The sequence below is a fragment of the Carassius carassius genome, chromosome 5 (assembly GCF_963082965.1).
Source record: "Carassius carassius chromosome 5, fCarCar2.1, whole genome shotgun sequence".
NCBI lineage: Eukaryota > Metazoa > Chordata > Actinopteri > Cypriniformes > Cyprinidae > Carassius > Carassius carassius.
The window spans coordinates 22,061,555-22,085,287 of record NC_081759.1 but is presented as its reverse complement, the minus strand read 5'-3'; the positions used below and the strand labels follow the sequence as shown (position 1 = coordinate 22,085,287).

Here is a 23,733-nt window from a genome sequence, read left to right as displayed (position 1 = left end):
TATACAAAAGCCTCTAAGTGCCATCTGAAATTTTCCTCCAAAATTAGGATTTTAATCAAGCTCCTATGCTTAGGTGGAGTCATTTTACTTTAATGGCAATGTGCAGGTCCTTTTCTAAGCCATTAAAGTGAAATAACTGAACATAAATATAGGAGCCTGATAAAAATCCTAATTTTAGATGAAAATTACAGACGGCACTTAGGGTTAGGGTTTTGCATCTGAACTCTTCATATACAGTCCCAAACTATCAGCAGATCCATACAACATTGTACATACAGTATGTAGCCCATGAAAAGATGTGCAGCAAGTTTAGATAAGCTATCTAACGGCAGTGGTCGTCCCCGCCAGGAGATGAAACTGATCAATTCCAGACAGGAAGTGGTTGAAAAAAAAAATTATTATCTGACCTTCGACTATCTAACAAAACAATTCACATTATCAGTGCAGAGGCCTGACCTTAGACTTCTTTAAATGGGAGAGTATTGATTGTCTGTGCACAACAGACAAACACCTCACGCAGCATGTCTGGGACAGTTCACTCAGTGCGTGAACAAGCTGTCTGACTACTGGAACCTTAGCAAATAAAACACACACACACGTTTGTTATTGTGAAAAGTGGGGACATCCCATGGGCGTAATGCTTTTTATACTGTACAAACCATATTCTATGGCCCTACACCAACCCTACAGCTAACCCTAACAGGAAACTTTGTGTATTTTTACTTTCTCAAAAAAACTCATTCTGTATGATTTATAAGCGTTTTGAAAAATGGGGACATGGGTTATGTCCTCATAAGTCACCCTCTCCTTGTAATACCTCTGTTATACCCATGTCATTATACAGAGTTGTGTCCTGATATGTCACAAAAACATGCACACACACACACAGCACACACAGACCTGAGGAAAGGTCCCAACACAGTGAATCAATCACATCACAAAAGGAGCACTTCTTTTGCATGTGCATGTCATTATAATAATTGTGGGTCTTATACTATTTACAGTTAAAGCCAATATCAGTACCAACACATCTATTAAGTGCTTTGATCAAATGAGTAATTGTAGCCATTTAAGTTCGTTCTAGAAAGTAATAATCTTCTGATAAATTAAACATTTAATACACCTAAATCCCACATTAAAAGACTTCTTTGTGTATTAACAACAATCACAGAAGACCATATTTCTACCATCCATTAAGAGCTTAACTTTAACAAACTAATTCAAGTACAGTATATTTCTTAAAACACCATTACGTCACATTTTATTGCAATTCATTTAATTTGCTAACTTGTTAAATTAATTTATTATTCATTCTAAATAAACATTATCAATGTCTTTTTGCCCATCCATAAATGCTGGGGATATTTATGAGGTAATGGACATTTTTTAAGCTGCCAAAGACTCAATTTTTAATATACAAACATAAATATAGACAAACTGGATGTTAGAAAACATAATAAATGATTCCATTAAGATAGAATATAGCATAGATGAATCAAATCAGAATACTATAAGGTCCCTAATAATACAGTACAGTAATAGTGAATCTTTACAAAAACATACACTGAAAAAGTACGATCCTTATATAATATTTCAATCTTGTTTTGAAATTGAAGGTTAAGACTAGTGGCCATAAATGCACAGGTCAAAAATTTCCTAGAGCTGATTTGCAAGTCAACTGGTATCAATTACAGGCAATATAGTGGTCCATTTGAGCAAAGCTCTTAAGTTCCCAAAATGCCTTAAGATAGATGACATTTTGCACTGACCTCCACAGCATAAAGATGTGTGTATATGAATTCAGATAAATTCAGAATCAATACAGAATGAGACATTTAAATGAGAAAATTTGAATGAGAGAAAAATGTCATTTTGTACAGCAACAACAACAACAACGACAAAAAGAAATATTAATAATAAACCCAATAACAGCAAAAAGTATTTGTGTGGCACTCAATAACAATTCCGCCAACCTTAATGTAATGCAATTAAACTAATGAGGTTGAAATTAGGAATAATGATTAAAGAGATTTTTAGACAAAATGATGTGTGAGAATAGAGCGATTCACATACAAGACATTTTATTTTTTTTACAAGTTTCTTACACAAATCTAAAATACAATTTGAAGGTGAGAAAATAGGTGACACTACTTAAATTAGTGACAATAGTGATTTTGAACCCCCCTTTCTTCTATATGAAGGTTTTTCTTACAAACCTGCTGAGAATGCACAGTTATCTGTCTCGTTCTCAAGTCCCTTTTGCCCACTGTCTCTATGATGTTCACTTGACAAATTAATTCTGTAATGAAGTGTTATGAAGATATTTCACGGGGATGGGAGAGCCAACCAAAAGAGAAGATAAAAAGAATGAGGGAGAGCAAAAGAATATCAAAGATAATCATAGGAATGAGGTAGGAGTGGCCCTGGGCCATGGGGTCAATCTAAAGCTGAGCTTGTTCAGCCTGCCGCAGGCACTGAGCTGGAACTAAGTAAAGCCAAGCGACCATGGGCATGGAAGCAAGCCAGAGAGCGGGATTCTGCAGGGGGCCGTACTGAGCCCCCTCTCTTTCTCTCTATTGCACTCTAACATTTTCATTAACACACTGGGAGAAAATGAGGGTGACCCATAGAGAGAAGGAAGGAGAGATAGCAATCCATGACACACACACACACACACACACACACACACACACACACACACACACACACACACACACACACACAAAACAACAACAAAAAAACATATAGACCATGAGGGGGAAAAGAAAAGAGACTCCTATTTGTGATTGGAGAACTTTGGCGGTTATGTTACTGCATATATTACACACATTTTAGTAGAAACACTCCAAAAGAGAGGGGGTTAAATAGAGACACAATGAGGCAGAGAGGCACCATTCTGGAGTGATGACTGAGAGACAAAGGAGGCCTGTCAGGCCGGCCAGACAGCTGTGAGTTGGGTGTCAAACTGCCTCCCCAGACCACCATCTGCTGACACTACCAGATGAATCAGAAAACAGGATTACAGTAGCAAGGCATAAAAGATGAATATGACCTAAACTCTGTAATATCATTTTCCAGAAAAAAAGACAACGCAGGCATGGCTAAAAATGGACAAGGTGAATGAGGTTAAAGAAACAATTTTATGCTGCACAAAATACCACACGGATGAGGAGTTTAGAGTTTAATTTGGGATTAAATGTAAGAGATCTAGTGGGAGGCCCTAACCCATGCCACAGGACTCAATTTCATGTTAGCAACTGACAGCTTTGTAACACCAGCAAAGCAGATCATCATCTGATGTTGCTTAACTTCAGGGTGTTGTGTCACTGACCTCTAAACATTTGTTTGAGAAAAAAAAACACACTGACACACTGTTTTGACACTACATACAATTACCCCGGGAAGTCGTGGCCTAATGGTTAGAGAGTCGGACTCCCAATCGAAAGGTTGTGAGTTCGAGTCCCGGGCCGGCAGGAATTGTGGGTGGGGGGAGTGCATGTACAGTGCTCTCTCCACCCTCAATACCACGACTTAGGTGCCCTTGAGCAAGGCATCGAACCCCCAACTGCTCCCCGGGCGCCGCAGCATAAATGGCTGCCCACTGCTCCGGGTGTGTGCTCACAGTGTGTGTGTGTGTGTTCACTGCTCTGTGTGTGTGCATTTCGGATGGGTTAAATGCAGAGCACAAATTCTGAGTATGGGTCACCATACTTGGCTGAATGTCACTTCACTTTCACTTTCACTTTTTTTTTTTCACTTTCACTTTCACTTTAAAATAAAGTATTACAAGTATAGACATATTGGGTTATAGTGAAAAAAATATTATACTGATTTTCTTTTTCTTTTTTTCATTAAAACAAAACCAAAGCTTCTAAAATAGAAGGGAAGTGTGAAGAATCCCTACATTATAGGGCAGGGGACAGGATGTTTCTTCATTTTTATTAGTAATTTTTCATTTTTATATATAACTACTGCTAACTCATGGATAACTTTCAGTACTTATTAACTCAGGTACTTCTTTGAGTGAAAATATAATGACCATGAATGGACACAGCACTGTTCCGAGGGCAGACTTACCAAACAGAGCCTCAGATCTGTAGCATTCCATTTGTGTCCCAGAGCTGCTGGTGTGTAAGGGGTGAGGAATAGCCCAACACTGGCTAAAACACACCCCTGGAAAGAACAACCCTGCCCCGAGGCTGCTGTCAGTTCCTAGCCAGCAGCAGGAGCCCAATAGACATGTGACCAGAAACGACACCTTGTGGCCAAAGGTCACTGCAGATCTCTGTATCTCTGTAAATCTCCCTAGGTATGGCATCTGATTAAAAGGCAAAAGGGAGAGCTTGGCCTTCAACCTTAACCTGTTAAGACCCTTGAAGTCTTTTTCTGACCTAGACTTGAATCCTTCATCTGTAATGTAAGCTATACTAATTAATTAACCAATGATAGCAGCCCTGAACAATTCATTAAGATGTTTCCTGGCTGTTCTAAGGAGAAGCTGGCGCCAGACTTACTCCTCCAGAGAGACGAGGCATTCTTAAACTGTACTTGATAAAGCCGTTGTTTCCCTTTGTGATGTGTGGTATGGACATCATCAGGCAGTGTTTGTGTTCACTTCATTTAGGAGAGCAGCACAAGGCAAGCAAATGCTGATTATACACAACCATGGATTTGGTATTTGGGTTTTCCAAATTAGAGATTCCATACTCACATGTAATAACAGGGCTCTCTAATTATTATACCTCAAGGGATAATTCATGTAAAAAGATATTTTGAAGAAAATGTCAAGTTTTTGTTGTCTAATGGAAGTCGGTGGGGTTTAAAACATGGGATTCTTTTCTGGCATCTATGGTTCCATGAAGAACCTTTAACATTCATGGAACTTTTCCATTGTGCAAAGGTTCTTTACAGTTCTTTAGATTATTAAAATGTTCTTCACACTAAAAATGGTTCTGCAAGTTGACTGCAAGGTGCTTTGGGGAAACCAAAATGTTTGTTTTTTTGTTTGTTTATGGCATTGCTGTGAAAACTTTTATTTTTAAGATCATGTGTGACCATGGACCACAAAACCATTCATAAGGGTCATTTTTTTAAAATTTAGATTTATACATCATATGAAAGCTGAATAAATGAGCTTTCCATTGATGTATGGTTTGTTAGGACAATATTTGGCTGATATACAATATATATATTTATATATATATAAAAGGAATCTGACAGTGCAAAAAATAAATAAAATAAAAAATTCAAAATACTGAAAATTTTTTTTTAAAATACTTATTACGCATTTAAAGTTGTCCAAATGAAGTTCTTTGCAGCGCTTATTACTAATCATAAATTAAGTTTTGATATATTTATGGTAGGAAATTTACAAAATATCTTCATGGAACATGATCTTTACTTAATATAATAATTTTTGGCATAAAGGAAAATCAATAATTTTGACCCATACAATGTTTTTTTTGGCTATTGCTAAAAATGTACCCCAGTGACTTAAGACCGGTTTTGTGGTCCAAGGTCACATATGGACAAAAAGACTTTTGTGCTCCTCTGAAAAAGGTAGGTCATACAGGTTTGGAATGACATCAATGCAGAAATTTATTCAGCTACTAAAAACTCACAAAGCCCACTCTTAGATTTTCCAGGACACACACACATACGAAATTGGAGCCGAAGCATGATAGTGAGAGCTTGTGCATGAGGGGATGGACAGCAAACCCCTTGCTGATTAGATAAGTCCTAAACCCACTCAAACACATGCAGCGAAGGCCATGTTTTCCACTCGCTCTCTGTTTGCCTCTCAGAGGGAGAGGTGATAAGGTGGGCCATTTGGGGGTCATTGCGATTAGACAGCTCGGGAGAGCACATTCCTGCCAACTCCACACAGGACAGAGAGGTTTTAACACATCACACACTGACAGGTGTGCTACCGCGAGCCTCATCTGCCTGCAGATATAAAGCCGTGAAATATATTAAAAAGATGTTTCAACTATTCAGGAACGAATTCTTTGAAGCTAACCGGGCCAGAGTCTAACTCGACCTTCTCGTGGACCCTTTTATCCCAAAAGAGCGAGTGCAAAAACAGACATCATTTGCATTTCACATGTTTCAGCTGAAGCCTCTTCACAATCAAGCCATGTCGGCGCTTGTCGGAGGGCGCACCAAAGGGCGGCATCTGAGAGGAGGCACCTGGGGTGGCAGCAGGCCCTACAGGGCTGTAGTGTGTGGGAGGAAGAGAAGACTTGGGACTACGGCTAATAGCATCATGGAGGGATCAGTGCAACCTATCTCATTACGCCGAGGCACAATGAGCACAGCGCACTCAAAGCAGTTTATAATTATGGCTTTCCAGGCCACAAACAAACCTTGCTTATTACCCTTCTTCTCGACACTTTAGCTGTAGGAAATCAACCGCTAATTGCGATATTTCCCTAATACTCAATGCACATGGGTGTCACGGGCTGTTTGCGTCTCGTCCCGCTGATGCTTAATAAAGTTTTTATCTGTCAAGCCGAAGAGTGGGAGACGAGCCAAGGTCACTGCTGCGCTCTACAGCTCGCTGAAGAAAGGGGGGGGGGCGCTCAGCGTTGTTTACATAATTATATAAATAATATCCTATTTTTTCCAGCAAAAAAGGGAAACAAATAAATATTTAAATTTTGAGGCTGATTATGGAGCTCAAGGACATTCAAGGATGTTTCTTCTCTAATCATCATGTGCAATTATGTACGTTCTTAATATATTCTCATTGCATCCATGCACATTTTTCCTCGCCCACTGTTTTCTATAACAATCATATTAAATGTGCATTTCATTAAATTAAAATTTTATAAAAAGATCACAGTCGGTGGGGGAGGTGGGGCTGGTCCAAGCCACAATTGTACACACATCAAAACGTGCTGAAATTTAACTAGATGCACTAAATGTTATCTTTACAAAAAACGAAACAAGGAAAGAGCAGGCATAAAAGAGAAATAACACCACAACATAACACAGGATGACACATCAGGTCCTAATTAATTGATTTGTGTTCTCAAATGGAGTATTTTATTATGTGCATTACTGCTGCTTTGATAGTAATTATCATGACTCCTGCAGTTCTCATAACCCTCGGCAAAAGCAGAGACTTCTCACCCTCCCTTATCAAAAGCTGTCAAAGCAAAGCGCCCCATTAGTCTCCAAATGTAATAAATTGGTTGCATGAAACACACTCATAGCACATCTTTTCTGAGGGAAAAGGGGGAGAGAGCTGTTGCAGGAGGATGTGAAAGGGAGAAAAAAATGGAAATAATAAGTCTAATATCCTCAGATGGGGCCCCTGTCAGAAAGGAGTGAGTAGATGTTGACAGTTGTGTTGCGCGGCGTGGCAGGGGCTCGTCAGTGAGCCATTTATTTGCGCTGATGGACTGATAGTAGCAGACTGCTGCTGATAATAAGGAGTTCTCCCACACTGTCTTCTGTGCATCTGAGTGCTAACAAACTCACTGCGGATCAACGGATTTGTCAATGTTAACTTTGTGCTGGGAGACCAAAGACGGCTGGGCAAGATGTTCACTTCGACAAAATACTGTTTTCATTTTTTTTAAAGGATTGGTAAAACTAAAAAAGAAACAAAACAAAACACTTGACAGTCTGATGCAACTACTAGAAACCATAAACATGAATCTAAATATTTATAATAAATGAAAACTGTGTACTTTTTTCCATAGAAGATAAAAAATACGAATTTTGTTTTAAGCAAAAAAAGCCATCTTGTCGCTAATCTAAAAGACGAAAAAGTAAAAGCATAAATGTTTTTTTTTTTTTTTTCAAGAAATCAGGTCTGAAAGGTCTGGGCCCGGTTCCCCGATAACGTTCACTCTTAGCGCGCTAAGAAGACATCGAAAGGTATATCTTACCAAAGTTGTTGATGTTTCTAAGTGTGTTCCCCGAAGTGTCCCTTAGGAAGCTTCTTAGCACGCTGCCTCTTACGTCCGACGTTACAAGAGCGCTGTCCCGAGTGAGGGTGCTGAATTAGTTGGCATCGATTGCTCATGAATCGATTTTCCACTTTACGCGAAGGTGCAATACAGCGTTAAGAAAGACAACACGTTCTATGCAAATGAAACATTCCTCAAATTATTACAGTAACATTTATTTTAACATAGTTTAAGTTATCAGTAAAATATAGACTATAAATTAAATTATCAAAGGGTCAGTAATGTTCACACGATATGTTGTGACGGTAAGACAAACCGGGTATCCCTCGCTAATCATCCATCCCGTTGTGCCGCTTCTTGACATGGGTTTAACGACTTATAAAAATTATATAATACACTTTTATATTAATGGCAAGGTAATTGATTGGCAAGCAGCTGCAGTTACTTCTGTTTAATGCGGTATTGATTGCAATTGGTTTATGTTTTTAATAAAAAGCAACCTATCTACAATGAACAGAGAGAGAGAGAGAGAGAGAGAGAGTTAGATACAAAATATGCTGGGGAAGCAACGTAAAAAAGGGCACCAAGCCTCTCGTCAGAGGAACTTGAAGTGTTGCTGGACCTTGCCACCAGGTCAGATATCACACCCCTATGGTCCACTATAACCTGCACATTTATGGCCGCGTCTTCCTTTCGCGATAAGTAGCCTACGCCTGATCAATCACTGATGGATTGGCGATAGGGATGAGTGCCATCCACCAGGATGCAATCCCCGGCAAAAATAAATAAATAAATAAAAATAAAAAGTAGCGCTGGGCTTCAGGGCTTAAAGCAGAATTCCGCCGCGTTAGCCTGGCCAGCGCAGGTCTGGGAAGGTCCAGCTGCTCCACAATGAGTTGTCTTGGGAGGGGATTTTTTTTAATATAGCCACGTCAGGCAAAATGTCAAAAGGGCTTAAGTTTTGCCGAATAAAAAAACTGACATGGACTAAACGGCTCCGAGTCCGGCTCTGTCTTTGATTCAATACAAGGACATGTTGGATCGCTGCCATAGTTGGTCGCTTACTGGACACCACCATGCTTACCCAATTAAAGATCTTAGCCATTTAGAGCCAAATTGTTTGCCAGATTTTAATTATCAAAAAAATGATTGCCAATTCGCTTTAATTACATTACGAAAAAGCCTAGGCTAATTACCACCTTATTAGTTCTGTAACCACATAAAGTCAACTTCATAAATAGGCCTGTATCCATTGCGAACATAATTTATTATGAGTCTTAAAAAATAACAGAAAATCATTGTTGAGCCACAAAATTGTCAACATACCATAGTTTGACTTGTACTTCGCTGCGCTGGTTTCTAAAGACTGCTGTACAGTAGCGTCATGAGCTCAAATAACGCTAAGAGAGAGCTACGAATGGTCCAGACCAACCTTACGAAAGTGTGACTTACAGAAGATATACTTAGCGTACGAACGTGTCGGGAACCGTGCCATAAGGTTAAGAGAGAGGTTAAGGAATAGGTTAAGAACTACTTAGCGATAAGAACGTTTTGGGGAACCGGGCCCTGTTCACTCAAATCGACACATCTTTTCTTACTTATTATCCAAGTGAAACATATTCTTGAAAAAAATAAAAAAAATAAAAAATAAGTGGGGATTTGGTTCTGTCTGTTGGTTGTTGAAAGATCTGAATACAAGCTTGCAGTTGGTTGTTAAAAAGGGGTGGGGTGTTTAAGCAGAGAAAATGACTGGAGAAGTCCTGCTGCTACTGTACAAATTTTGGTTTGATTTTTCTACGCAAAGTTATTGTATGGCTTCAGAAGACTTGAGATATATTCAAATGGACAACTATGGGGCTACAAAATACTTTTTGAAGCTTGAAAACTTTAGATGAAACTGCATGGAAAAGGGCGACAAGTACATTGTTCAAAATATCTACTTTTGCATCCCACAGAAGAAACATTGTCATACATGGGATGACATAAAAGTGATCAAATGATAACAAAATTAAAAATTTGGGGTGAACGGCCCCTTTAAATTGCTACTAAGAAATACTAGTTTGTATGCATTGCAGGAAATTAATATTTGCTAATGTGCACCGTGAGACAATAACCAAGCAACCCCATGTCAAAGCAGCAAAATGTATTGAGTAAGTAATTGGCTGTCCAGTGTAGTTTTCTTTTTCTCCTCCATTTCACTCGCCCTTTTGTTTCCATTGGTGTGTTTGTTTTCACGTGTAACAGGTTCAGTGCTGTAAAGAAATACTCTTAATCCTTTCCCTCAAGCCATAGCTTGAACACTAATGCTATCTATAGTATCTCACAGCTCTGCGAGTAACTAGCAACAAATCCTAAGGAAAAACCTAGGAAACAATTTTATCATTGGGTCTGATCCTGATTAACCCACCACGAGTTCACTGAAGGGGCACAGGGTTGTCTCTTTGCATTTCAAAGCAAAAAGAAATCTAGGATCAGGTACCTGAATTTCTGCTGAAATACAGCATTTATACATCAACAAAATGCTAGAGCTCAGAACTAATGGAGCTGCGTGATTGCCGTCCATCTGCAGGGTTAAGGGTCCAGGTTTAATCCTCTGCTTTAGCTATAGGATGCACCATATGGCTCAATGAGATCCATGTCCCCAGCTCCTAATCTGTCGCTGCCCTCTGTCTGACTTCATGACAATGTATGGTGGTCAACAGGATGTTAACTGTGTTGTTAAGAAGCTTGGGTTTAACAGGAAAGACAGGTTTAAACAAAAGTGTGGTCACTAACTGAGTTTTCTATTCATTTACTCAATATTTTTATGTATCAGTAATTCACATTCCATTTCTATAAAAAGAAAGATGTGATGATGGGGGAAAAACAACAACAAAAGAAGAACAAACAATTATGGTGCTATCTGTTTACAGTTCATTTTGAAATGAACTCATCTACTATTGCCTGACATGCTTGAAAGTGCTTAAAGATACAAATGTTTAATCAGCAATAGAAACAAAACTACGGTTCACAAATGGCATACTCATGACGATACAAAAACAGAATCAAAGTGAGAGAAAGAAAAGATTTACTATGAAGCTAAATCAAATTCTAGTATAGTACTTACCCTCACCCAGAATCTCAAAAACAGTAGTTAACAGTAGGGCGGCAAATGCTGGCCTCTAATATGTGGTAATACCCAGAAGGCCTCATGGTCAAGTCTGGGATGATAATGTGATTATAAAACAGTTGAGGTTGCAGAACTTCGGTCCATTTTTCATTGAACCCAGCTGAACTCTTGTCAGTTTGCACCAGCTCATCCCACACTTTAAGTCATGATGAATAAAACCTAGATGGAATGTGAGGATAGGAAACAGACTTCTCACTGTTTATTACATAGGAATCATGAATCATGATTATGAATCAGTTTGGATGATCTAATATGTGTTGAAAGTGAATTTATGAGATCACAATCACAGCTTGAACTACAAAGAAAGAAAATCTGCAGCTCAATATATTCTATTAGACTGAATGTATGCAACTTTAAGACTATAATTTCACAAGTAAAATGAATAACACAAATGCAAAGCTGTCAAAAATTTTAATTTAGAACCAGAAGTGCAGGATAATTTTTGCAAATAGCACCATTAATGTTTTAATTAGAGATTTAGGACTATGCTTTTAATAGTCCAAACACGTCTTGCTTTACAGTTCTTACATACAGTATAACGTTTTGCTACAAATCAAGCCTTTTACAGTGTTGCAAATCATTTTTAGATGTAAAAATGTGCAAGTTATATGACGAATGCAATACTGCACTAGAAAGAATGTGAGATATAAGCGCTGTACATTTTGTGAAAATATGAGAAATATTAGAAAACTAACATGTCCAACCTGACCCATAAGGCCCAGCAACTAGTTCCCATTTTGTAAAATGTATAACTGCATAAATAAACACCCAAGAGCAGGCTTGTTGTAAATGAAAAGGCTGGGAATGTTAAAGGACAGCAAAAGCTTTTTTACCTCCGACAGCTAAGGCTTCAATCACAATAGTCTGGATGAAATGAGTCTACCCTATAGACTCATTATGATAGTACACTATGCCACACACACAATGAAAGAAAATGTGTCTTCCATTCTTCCACAGGGACACACGCACAGCATATTGATTTCTGCCCTGAAAGGGAAGTGAACACGCCATTCACAGCTTACAGTCGAAGAGCTTTTTTGCTCTAAATTCTAAACGTAAAGAACAAAGGCATATGCTGATTCAAATCTCTGATGAATTAATCTTTAACATAAAAGATCACAGATATTGACTGGTCGGAAGAGGCTGGTCAATGCTAACTGACTCTGATCTGGTGGGTGCTGACCTCATAACAGTGAAAAACATAGAGAGCTGATGATTGGGATCAAATAAACCTGCTGTGTGATTTCATAGAATCTATCAAACTCTGACATTAACTGAATTCAAACAAGCAGAGACTATCAAAGCCAGGTGGATGACATTTTGCCAATCAAGTACTTAAACTAAGACTTAAGTTCAACATATACAGATATGCTTGTTTATCCACCAAGCAGTGTTAAAGAAGACAGATGCACCAACCTCTTTAATTGTTGCCTTTCCAACTCAAACACATCTCCTTTCTAACTACAGCTGAATCTACAATATGGCCTAGTATGCAAAATCATGTGACTTGTTTAATAAAAATGTAGCATGAAGGAGTAGGTCTGTTAGGCTCTTGATACAATGTCTTCAGCAGTTCCCTACATGTAAACAAAGTTTATGCCTCAGGAGGTTTGGGTCACTTTTGGCCACTACAAGTTATCGCACAAATCTAATGTTACACGATGACACCAGGACGTGTTGATTGTGTGAATAAGGTGTTTACAGCATTTCACCAGATTTTAAACTTGAGAATTGTTACTTCAATTTTCTGCCCAATAAACAGAGAGAGAAACTTTTAACTCCAGGTACAATGTGAGCAGCTGCTTTTAGCCTTGACATCTACAGTCGTGGCCAAAAGTTTTGAGAATTACATAAATATTAGTTTTCAAAAAGTTTGCTGCTAAACTGCTTTTAGATCTTTGTTTCAGTTGTTTCTGTGATGTACTGAAATATAATTACAAGCACTTCATACGTTTCAAAGGCTTTTATCGACAATTACATGACATTTATGCAAAGAGTCAGTATTTGCAGTGTTGGCCCTTCTTTTTCAGGACCTCTGCAATTCGACTGGGCATGCTCTCAATCAACTTCTGGGCCAAATCCTGACTGATAGCAACCCACTCTTTCATAATCACTTCTTGGAGTTTGTCAGAATTAGTGGGTTTTTGTTTGTCCACTCGCCTCTTGAGGATTGACCACAAGTTATCAATGGGATTAAGATCTGGGGAGTTTCCAGGCCATGGACCCAAAATTTCAACATTCTGGTCCCCGAGCCACTTAGTTATCCCTTTTGCCTTATGGCACGGTGCTCCATCGTGCTGGAAAATGCATTGTTCTTCACCAAACTGTTGTTGGATTGTTGGAAGAAGTTGCTGTTGGAGGGTGTTTTGGTACCATTCTTTATTCATGGCTGTGTTTTTGGGCAGAATTGTGAGTGAGCCCACTCCCTTGGATGAGAAGCAACCCCACACATGAATGGTGTCAGGATGCTTTACTGTTGGCATGACACAGGAATGATGGTAGCGCTTACCTTTTCTTCTCCGGACAAGCCTTTTTCCAGATGCCCCAAACAATCGGAAAGGGGCTTCATCGGAGAATATGACTTTGCCCCAGTCCTCAGCAGTCCATTCACTATACTTTCTACAGAAGATCAATCTGTCCCTGATGTTTTTTTGGAGAGAAGTGGCTTCTTTGCTGCCCTTTTTGACACCAGGCCATCTTCCAGATGTCTTTGCCTCACTGTGCGTGCAGATGCGCTCACACCTGCCTGCTGCCATTCCTGAGCAAGCTCTGCACTGGTGGCACTCCGATCCCGCAGCTGAATCCTCTTTAGGAGACGATCCTGGCGCTTGCTGGACTTTCTTGGATGCCCTGAAGCCTTCTTTACAAGAATTGAACCTCTTTCCTTGAAGTTCTTGATGATCATATAAATTGTTGATTTAGGTGCAATCTTAGTAGCCATATTCTTGCCTGTGAAGCCATTTCTATGCAACGCAATGAATGTTTCTTTGCAGGTCACCATGGTTAACAATGGAAGAACAATGATTTCAAGCATCACCCTCCTTTTAACATGTCAAGTCTGCCATTCTAACCCAATCAGCCTGACATAATGATCTCCAGCCTTGTGCTCGTCAACATTCTCACCTGAGTTAACAAGACGATTACTGAAATGATCTCAGCAGGTCCTTTAATGACAGCAATGAAATGCAGTGGAAAGGTTTTTTCGGGATTAAGTTAATTTTCATGGCAAAGAAGGACTATACAATTCATCTGATCACTCTTCATAACATTCTGGAGTATATGCAAATTGCTATTATAAAAACTTAAGCAGCAACTTTTCCAATATCCAATATTTATGTAATTCTCAAAACTTTTGGCCACGATTGTAGAGTGAAATGTGTCATATAACAATTCAAAATGCAACCACAAAATTAGTTTTGACCAAATTGTGCATGCATATTTCATACAACAACTCCAGATCTTTCCTAATGAATGAGATCCCATCAGAGGGCATAGGAAAGAAACAGACAGGCAAACAGTGAGTGTGGGATGAGATGACATAGAACTCCTTATACAGCACAATGTTCCTGCATGGTGCTCTTTAATCGGAGAACTCATTACATAAAGCCAAGAGCCAAGTGGGTCAGGCCCTGCCACTCATCCCGAGAAGCACACGGATCAAAGATGTTTAGGCTCCATCTCGTTTTTAAAGAGGAATAGAAAATGAAGGCCGTGTCTTCTGATCCCCAACAAGGGAGAGCAGCAGTGAGAAATTATAGCCGACTGCACAAAAATGCCATCAAACTTTCATTCCACCTTCTCCAAAAAGATCATGATATTCAGAAAAAGGAAACACAGGGAATCACTGCACTGTGATAAAGTGTCAATATATATTGATAACAATTTGATACTTTACCCATGGGTTCTCTGTAAAAAAAAATAAGAATAAAAATAAGGTGAAAGACAACAGCTCTCCATATTTGTCTACATACAAATAGAAAGAGCATATTGATTTAAATGGAATATATACATTCACTTTCTATATATAAGATCATTATAAGAGACTTATAATGAAAGTGAATTTGTACTGTAAATGTTAAAATACTCAGCGCTTCAAAAGTATGGCAATGTTAACATGTTTTTAGTGTGGTAAAAAATAGCCTTAAAAATAGTATTTTCTGTGTTAAGCTATATTCAATTTTACAACTTTGTTGAAATGAAAATAAATAGATTTAATCTCAAATAGCTATAACAAAATAATTAAAGTGCTTATAAAAAAATGTGTGCATATTTATCCAAAACATTTATCCTATTTACATATATATATATATATACACACACAGTTTTTTGAAGTTGTAAATAAAACAAGATTAGTCAAGTGTTAAAAGATATTTTTTTAAACTACATCTTTCCACAAAAAAAAAAAAAAGAAAAAAAAAAAGAAAAAACAAGTCAATTGAACAAAATTGTTTATGACAAATCACTAGTTATTAAATAGGTATAATATTAAAATAAGGAATGTTCAGATCCAGTTTTGCAAAAAACTACATATTTTCAAGATCAAAATAAATGGGTTGCCCCAAAAAATATTCAAATAATTGTCACTTATCACTTTTATAAGACACAAAATGTGCTGAACAAAATAATAAAAAAAGGTCACAAAGTTCAAGTTCATCCTGGGAGCCTGGACCAGCACCATCATCCACTTGAAAGGAGGGTGGAAAAGTACAACTAAGTGAAGATCTGTCATCCACAATGGAAGATCAAACAAGTGGATTTTGCTGCATCAGGGGTACATGGTCACAGGCATTCAATGACAGTGAGACACTGGGCCCTTTGGACCACTGAATAAAGCAAGTCTATAGACTGAATGCAACATGCGCCAGTGCCTCTCCATTGAGCAAAATACATGGACCAGTGACATTGTATACTTCAGCAATATGCACCAGTGAACTTACACAAATGGGCCAGATGCCTGCATGCCAACAGATTCAGTCTAACACATCTTTATTAGAACGTTTTAGGAGAACAATTCATAGAATGTAAAAATATTACTTTTTTCCCCCTCTTGTAATACATGCAACTACATCCTATTAAAATTGCTTTACTTTGTTTCAGGGTCTTGCTCAGTTGAAACAAAGCTGATATGAAAAGAACTCTGCTTACAACCATGAAAAGGTGAAAAAGACAAAAAGACATAATGAGACAAAAAAAAAAAAGAAAAAAAAAAGATGTGAATAAATCAACTGACAAATATCTAGTCCTACATCAAAGGAGGCTTATTTTTTTAACAAAGTTATTCTCTGCTCTTGTGATCCTCTCATTGTAAATGCAATTAGGGTTAATTACCCACCTGTGTTGGGATTCTTATAGTGGTGCAGAACAGGTAATTACAGTTCAGGTATGCATTAACTAACTTTTGTTAACAATTAATCACTGTTTACACACTGGACACTGTTCTCCTTGTAATTAATGATCAGTTCTAGCAATGAGTAATCTCATTTTAACCCAGGTAAAGCAAAAGAGAGCCTGTGTTTCTAACGCTTGCATATAATGGGAATGGCATGAAGCAAAGCTGCGAGTGATCAGGGGTTTCAGAGATATAACTACCACATACTCGAGGAGCTAAGGTGTCACAGCACGTGTTAGATCTGAGTGTGATGTTAATGTGTGAGATTTTTCAAGGCTCATTAATGAAGGAATGAGGTTAACTTTTTTTTTCGAATAAGGAGCACACAACTTTAAACAACAAATTATTTTAGACACTGAAAAGTATATAAGCAACAAAATTTGATCTCACATTTGTATCTAAATGTATCAGCCATTACATTATAATTGATCTTACTTAAATCACAAATATATGAATAAACATATTGTTATATATACTGTAATTGCACTAATACATATAAATTGTAAATTAAACCATCTACTCATGCAACTATACAAGCCAACTGTTTATTACTGTTTATTTTTTAATTAAATGTAATATTCTTCTAAACCTAATCTCATGCGAAGCAAAATGAGCATTTAATCCATGTTTGATCCTCAGCCAATATGTTTATAATGTTCATATAATCTTTTTACTACAAGAATTTGTCAGGTCAGTGTGTTCACTGAACTTGAACTTGCACGCAGCATGAGAAAATAATTCTTTGCGTATCCTTACATATCCACTCTCTTGGTATTGTGCACTTATGAATAGAGGTGAATGAAACAGAAAAGTCTGGCGTGACCGCCCATTTAAAATAATATCATGTTACACACACACACACACACACACACACACACACACACACACACACACACACACACACACACACACACACACACACACACACACACACACACACACACACACACACACACACACACACACACACACACACACACACACACACACACACACACACACACACACACACACACACACACACACACACACACACACACACACACACACACACACACACACACACACACACACACACACACACACACACACACACACACACACACACACACACACACACACACACACACACACACACACACACACACACACACACACACACACACACACACACACACACACACACACACACACACACACACACACACACACACACACACACACACACACACACACACACACACACACACACACACACACACACACACACACACACACACACACACACACACACACACACACACACACACACACACACACACACACACACACACACACACACACACACACACACACACACACACACACACACACACACACACACACACACACACACACACACACACACACACACACACACACACACACACACACACACACACACACACACACACACACACACACACACACACACACACACACACACACACACACACACACACACACACACACACACACAGAGACTGTAGCCTGACATTGGCATTGTTTCTGTTTGTAATCCATCCAAATGCTAGTCTAGGCTTCCTCTACTGTTCAGTTCAGTTGTGCTGGCAATTGGCTTCAGCACCTAGAGCGTCTGACTGTGGGTCAGTGTGGGCATAAGGCTCAACTCCCCTTACCGAGTGCTGGCGGACCAGGGGGCTTTTCAGGAGATTTGTTCCAGTTTATCTGCATATTTCAACTGGCTTTAGTGTGTTGCTAACTGATAAAATGCTGCCAGTCTCCCTGAGCTCTGCCAATGCTGAGGCTCACTGACCTTCCACTGAAGATTCCTTTCCTTTCAGAGGGGGAAAAGGGGAAAAAAAGGACAAAAAATAAAGGGAAAAATCCAGGCGGGTGGAAAGAGGCTCCAAGTTTTATCACATTGGGAACAAAAAAACAGAGACGTCAGAAAACCTTTATAATAATAATATCCACATACACGAGCATACAAAATACCAGCATGGTAAGTCGGTACCTGCATGGCTTCATAGATGATTAAGTGTAACTGACAAGCTGCTCTGTCTTGCCATCACACACCCGCACAAGTAAAATCAGCATAGCTATCATGAAAACATAGCCACACACCGTGTAAAAAAGACTGTGTGTGGGAATGACACAAAAAACCCTCAAATCAGCTTAACTGTGAGGACCAGCCAGTGGTGTTCATAGATAAACATCTTAAACATGCTAATTATTTTCTTAATAAAAAATAAAAATGTATTTAATGAGGATTAATTAAAATCAAATATTTTGTGTATTAATAAAAAATAATAGTTAATCAAATATACTGACAATAGTCAAATGTCAGTCAATGTAATAATGCTGATGTCTTTGGTTTGCTATTAAATTGAGTCTAATAAGTAATAATAATATATAAATCATAAAAATGTAATGACCAAAATGTGAGAATCAAATCACTAACTCTTCTAGCACTGCAGTTTGAAAATTAAACCATCAAACCCCAATTAATTGGTCAAAGAGATAAATCTTTGACAAAATATTTGCATTATTTTATGATGATTTTACATTGCACTACTCATAACCATAACGGAGTATGACTGCAGTGATCTGGGGAAGAGTAATAACTGTAGGGACACTCAAAACAAGATCCATAAAAGATTGCATCACACTCTATAAAAGCAGGAGATGCGTAAAAATTTTAAATAAGAACCAATGTCATGCACAAACACAAAAGCCCACATAGTTCAATGATGGTTCACTTGGATAATACCCAACCCACTCTCACCCCAAATCCAGATTACAGTCAAATCAGGGAAGTATTGTACTCTCTACAAAAGCACGAGTGAAAATATCAAATAACATTTTATAACAGGTGAACCTTATCATCTCCCTGCTCTGGATTATAGATTATAGATGTAATCTGGAATTGAGGACATGACTCTTAATACTAAAATCTACCAAGGCAAGAAGGACAAACTAAACTATTTAAAAACACTGATGCATGATTAAAATATTCACATTTTAATAAAAAAGCAAGAACTAGGATTTCAAAAGGTTGTGGCCTTTACAGTATAATTCAATCACTTTATAATGAGCGCCATCTACCAGATCAGATATCACATTCCTCATATTTATCATTTGTGGATCAGTAGATACCTACAACAATGTGGCATGCAACTAACTCAATTTAACTGTTTTAAGGAAGCATTGCATATTTATGCAGACCAATTAATTTAGACTAGTTTTAAATGTACCTGACCTAGATAAATATTTTTTTGTAGGGAGATTTTTTTACATATGACACATTCCAACATTCATGGATTAGAAAGAAGGTCTCAAGACACATTTTAAAAGTTGGAAAACAGTGCTGCAAGATGAAACATAATCAAATGTGTTTGGCTATAACAATGGTGCTTTTAAGGGGATCTAACAGCACTAATTAAATACCAAAAAATGAATAAATAAACAATAAAGAAAAAAGAAAAAGCTAACTCTTAAACACCATCTTTCACATTACTTTGAATATGAACAAAATCACAATTTTTTGGGAATGGTACACATTGACTATTGGATAGCTTCTGAACACAAAGTTTAAAACTAACCAAATGTGGTACGGATAGACATCAGCCAACTGTAAATAAATACAACAAATGATGTTCAATTCCATCTATAGGGTGTTATTGTAATAAAGGAAAAGCTTGATTTGGCAAGCTTTCCCTTTCATGCAAGTGCTATTATAGTCTATCCTACAGCAGGGGTGTCCAATCCTACTTCTGGAAGGCCAATATCCTGCAGACTTTAGCTTCAACCTGCCCCAACATGCCTGGAAGTTTGTAGTAATCTTGAAGACCTTCATTAACCGCGTTTCCACTGTCGGACCAAAAGTGGGTGTGCTAGTGCGTGCCAGGGCCAGTCGAGTTTCCACTGACACTTCCGGTGCTTGATCGTGCCTTGTCGGTGCTTCCTCTGGGTCAACGGCCAGGGTTTTTTGGCCCGAAGAAAACCTTGGGCCAAAGCAGGCCAGCTGGGGTTAGAGGAGGGGTTATGAACAAAGTCTGAGTTTCTCCGCGTCTGGAGAGTGTCAGCGCCACGGATAATTTCATAAAGCTATATATACCTATAACACCAGCATTAAAAACGTAAAAAATAAGTTTAGCTCAAAACTCACTTTCAGTCAGCAGTGAGTGTTTGAAATAACTTGTTTCGATGAGGATTTTAATCACCATACAAGGCATAAATATTTAGAAGCGATGTAAAAGACATTACCATAGTAAACATGGTAAATGATACCACTTGAATCAAATCAAATCAAGTGATTTCAAATCAGACGTCAGCTTCTTATTCTCTATCACAATCCTGTATTTCTTTAGTAATATATTTTATCTGTCATAAGTCTCGTCCCGAGAGTTTAGCTCTGTTTACGTAGCCTATGTCATAAAAATATAATAATGTTTTTTGTTCGGGAGCTTTTATAAAATATAGAAATGATAATTCTTCCTAAATGTGATGTACATAGGCTACTGTGACTACAATTAAACAGAAACAGACTCAACTGAATAAGCAGTATGTTCATAAAACTTTATTTCTGTGTGACTAATTTTTAATCCTGATAAATTAATTCATTATGATCAATATTTCACTTATTATAGTAAAACATAGATGCGTTTGGATTTAAATATTTAACGAAGCAAACAAACAGCCCATTTTATCATGTTCGTTTTGTGATCGCGCTAGTTCCCGGGACTTATTTCTTATTAGTTTTCTGATGACTTCTCTTTGTTGGTGAAATGATGGGATTGCATTTAAAGCACAGTGGAAAATCGGCTATTAGCATGTTGAAGTCCGTTAATTAGGATCTAAGCAAAACTCTGCAAGATAAAGGCCCTCTCGAAACAGGATTGGACACCTTTGTCCTACAAACAGACTTGGTTACCAGTGAGTAAAGGGTAAAAGATGCAAAATATGGATTGGTGTGTAGATATGGTTGCTTACCTGCTGAAACACGAGGGCAATCGTTAAGCATGGGGTCCACCAGAGTATCCAGGGGCTCAGGACTTGACACCCAGTTACAGCAGTGCTGAGAGAAGAAAAAAAGGGGGAAGGAGACAGGAGTAAGCAAATAGGTACCTTAAAGACATGTCACATTGACATTTTTGACAGTTTTTGTTGGGCAAGAATGTTGGTGGCCCTCGTAGGAGTGTTTTCTTGGCCTAGTGACCTTGCCAAAGCTCCCAATGCCATCATCCAAGCCCCTGAGTGTTTGTCTTCAGCTAAAACAGGTTTAATTAGGCATGTTTGGTTGAGAAACTCATCATACCCTCAAGTTAATAATGTACTGAATGTTTTCACTAAGTGCATACTGGCAGAACGTGTATTATGGAAACGATTGTACTGTTTAGATGGGGTACAGAGTTGAAAAAAAAGCTACAAAGGCATGCATGGAAAAGCGGGGTCTGGAGATAAGATAAAACATGCTGAATATAAGATTGAGAAATTCAAGTGAGATTAGCGTATTGCAGCTGGCGTCCTTGTGAAGCGCAGCTTATCTAATGTTGTTTACTTTCACAGACATAGCACTGTCAGCCATTACCACTTCCGAGGGGACTGCGACCCACCCGTCCACACAAACACAGAAAGAATTGGACAGAAAGACAGACAGATACCCACAAACACAATGCTTTCTAACCCTCAACCAACTCCCAAGACAACCTCCCCTGACAGAGCAGAGAGGGACGATTCCACCACCCCAGATACCTCACAAAAGACACTCGCATACATAAGCACACACATGACAGAGCCCCAGGTCACATCACACCTCAGCCTGTCAACCTCCTTCACCTCTGAGCTCTGTGTCACCCCAGGGGTCACCAAACTCCCACCCAAAAGAGACCCTGTATGTGTGTGTGTTTGGCCAACAGGGAAGGGGTATATATTGGGAAGCACAGGAATTTTATTTTTAATTCCATAAATCTTTTTGGCTATGGCATCTTTGGTTAACTCATAATAATGTGTATAATGATAAATCAATTCAAGGAACAACAGCATTCTGAAGTCTGGGGCTGTAGTGGCAGTAACAATTATGTTAGCGATCTAGAGTTCAGATAAGACATCCAGTGGATGACAGAAGTGTAAACATTAACAATAAAGCAAATACTCTCAACAGGAAACTGAGATGCACAAATAAAGACACTCTTTAATACAGTAATAAGCAACAAGGCTTGCTATGAAAAAAATGGTTATTAGAAATATATATTTTTGTAAAAAATACAAAAGCCTTTATTATAAATTACAAAATTACAGGCTGCAATGGAAAAATGTAAGATTCAACATTGTTTGCTGTTGTTTTTGTTATATATATATATACAGTACAGACCAACAGTTTGGAAACATTACTATTTTTAATGTTTTGAAAGAAGTTTCTTCTGCTCATCAAGCCTGCATTTATTTGATCAAAAATATAGAAAAAATGCAATATTGTGATATATTATTACAATTTAAAATAATTGTTTTCAAATTTATTATACTTTAAATTATCATTTATTTCTGTGATGCAAAGCTGAATTTTTAGGATCATTATCACATGATCCTTTAGAAATTATTCTAATATGATGATTCATTATCAAAGTTGGAAACAGTTCTGCTGCTTAATATTTTTTAGGATACTTTGATGAATAAAAAAAAAAAAAAAAAAAAAAAAAAAAGAAGCTATGTTTTTAAAATATAAATATTTTGTAATAACAATATACACTACTGGTTAGTAATTTTTTTTTCTTTCTTTTTTTTTAAAATAAAATCAATACTTTTATTCAGCAAGGATGTGTTAAATTGATAAAAAGTGATAGTAAAGAACATCTATTATTAGAATATATATTAGAATTTTTTTTTTTTAAATAAATGCAGTTCCTTTTAACCTTTTATTCCTCAAATATATTAGACAGCAGAACTGTTTCCAACACTCATGATAAATCAGAATATTAGAATGATTTCTAAATGATCATGTGATAGACTGGATGTTACATGTGACACTGAAGGCTGGAGTAATGATGCTGAAAATTTAGCTTTGCATCACAGGAATAAATTTTTTTTTTTTTTTAAGTATATTCAAATAGAAAACTATTATTTTAAGTTGTAATAATATTTCACAATATTACTGTTTTTTTCTGTATTTTTGATCAAATAAATGCAGGCTTGATGAACAGAAGAAACTTCTTTCAAAAACATTAAAAATAGTAATGTTTCCAAACTTTTGGTCT

At 37.7% G+C, this 23,733-nt stretch overlaps 1 protein-coding gene across 2 annotated transcripts in view; it reads right to left on the bottom strand.

The window, feature by feature from the left end:
* Positions 1-23,733, bottom strand: part of fam172a (family with sequence similarity 172 member A) — a 170,259-nt gene that overhangs the window by 31,056 nt on the left and 115,470 nt on the right. For both annotated transcript variants that reach the window (XM_059550153.1, XM_059550154.1), the window contains exon 10: positions 21,473-21,557. In XM_059550153.1, coding sequence (XP_059406136.1) covers positions 21,473-21,557 — 85 coding nt within the window. The remainder of the gene's footprint in view (positions 1-21,472; positions 21,558-23,733) is intronic.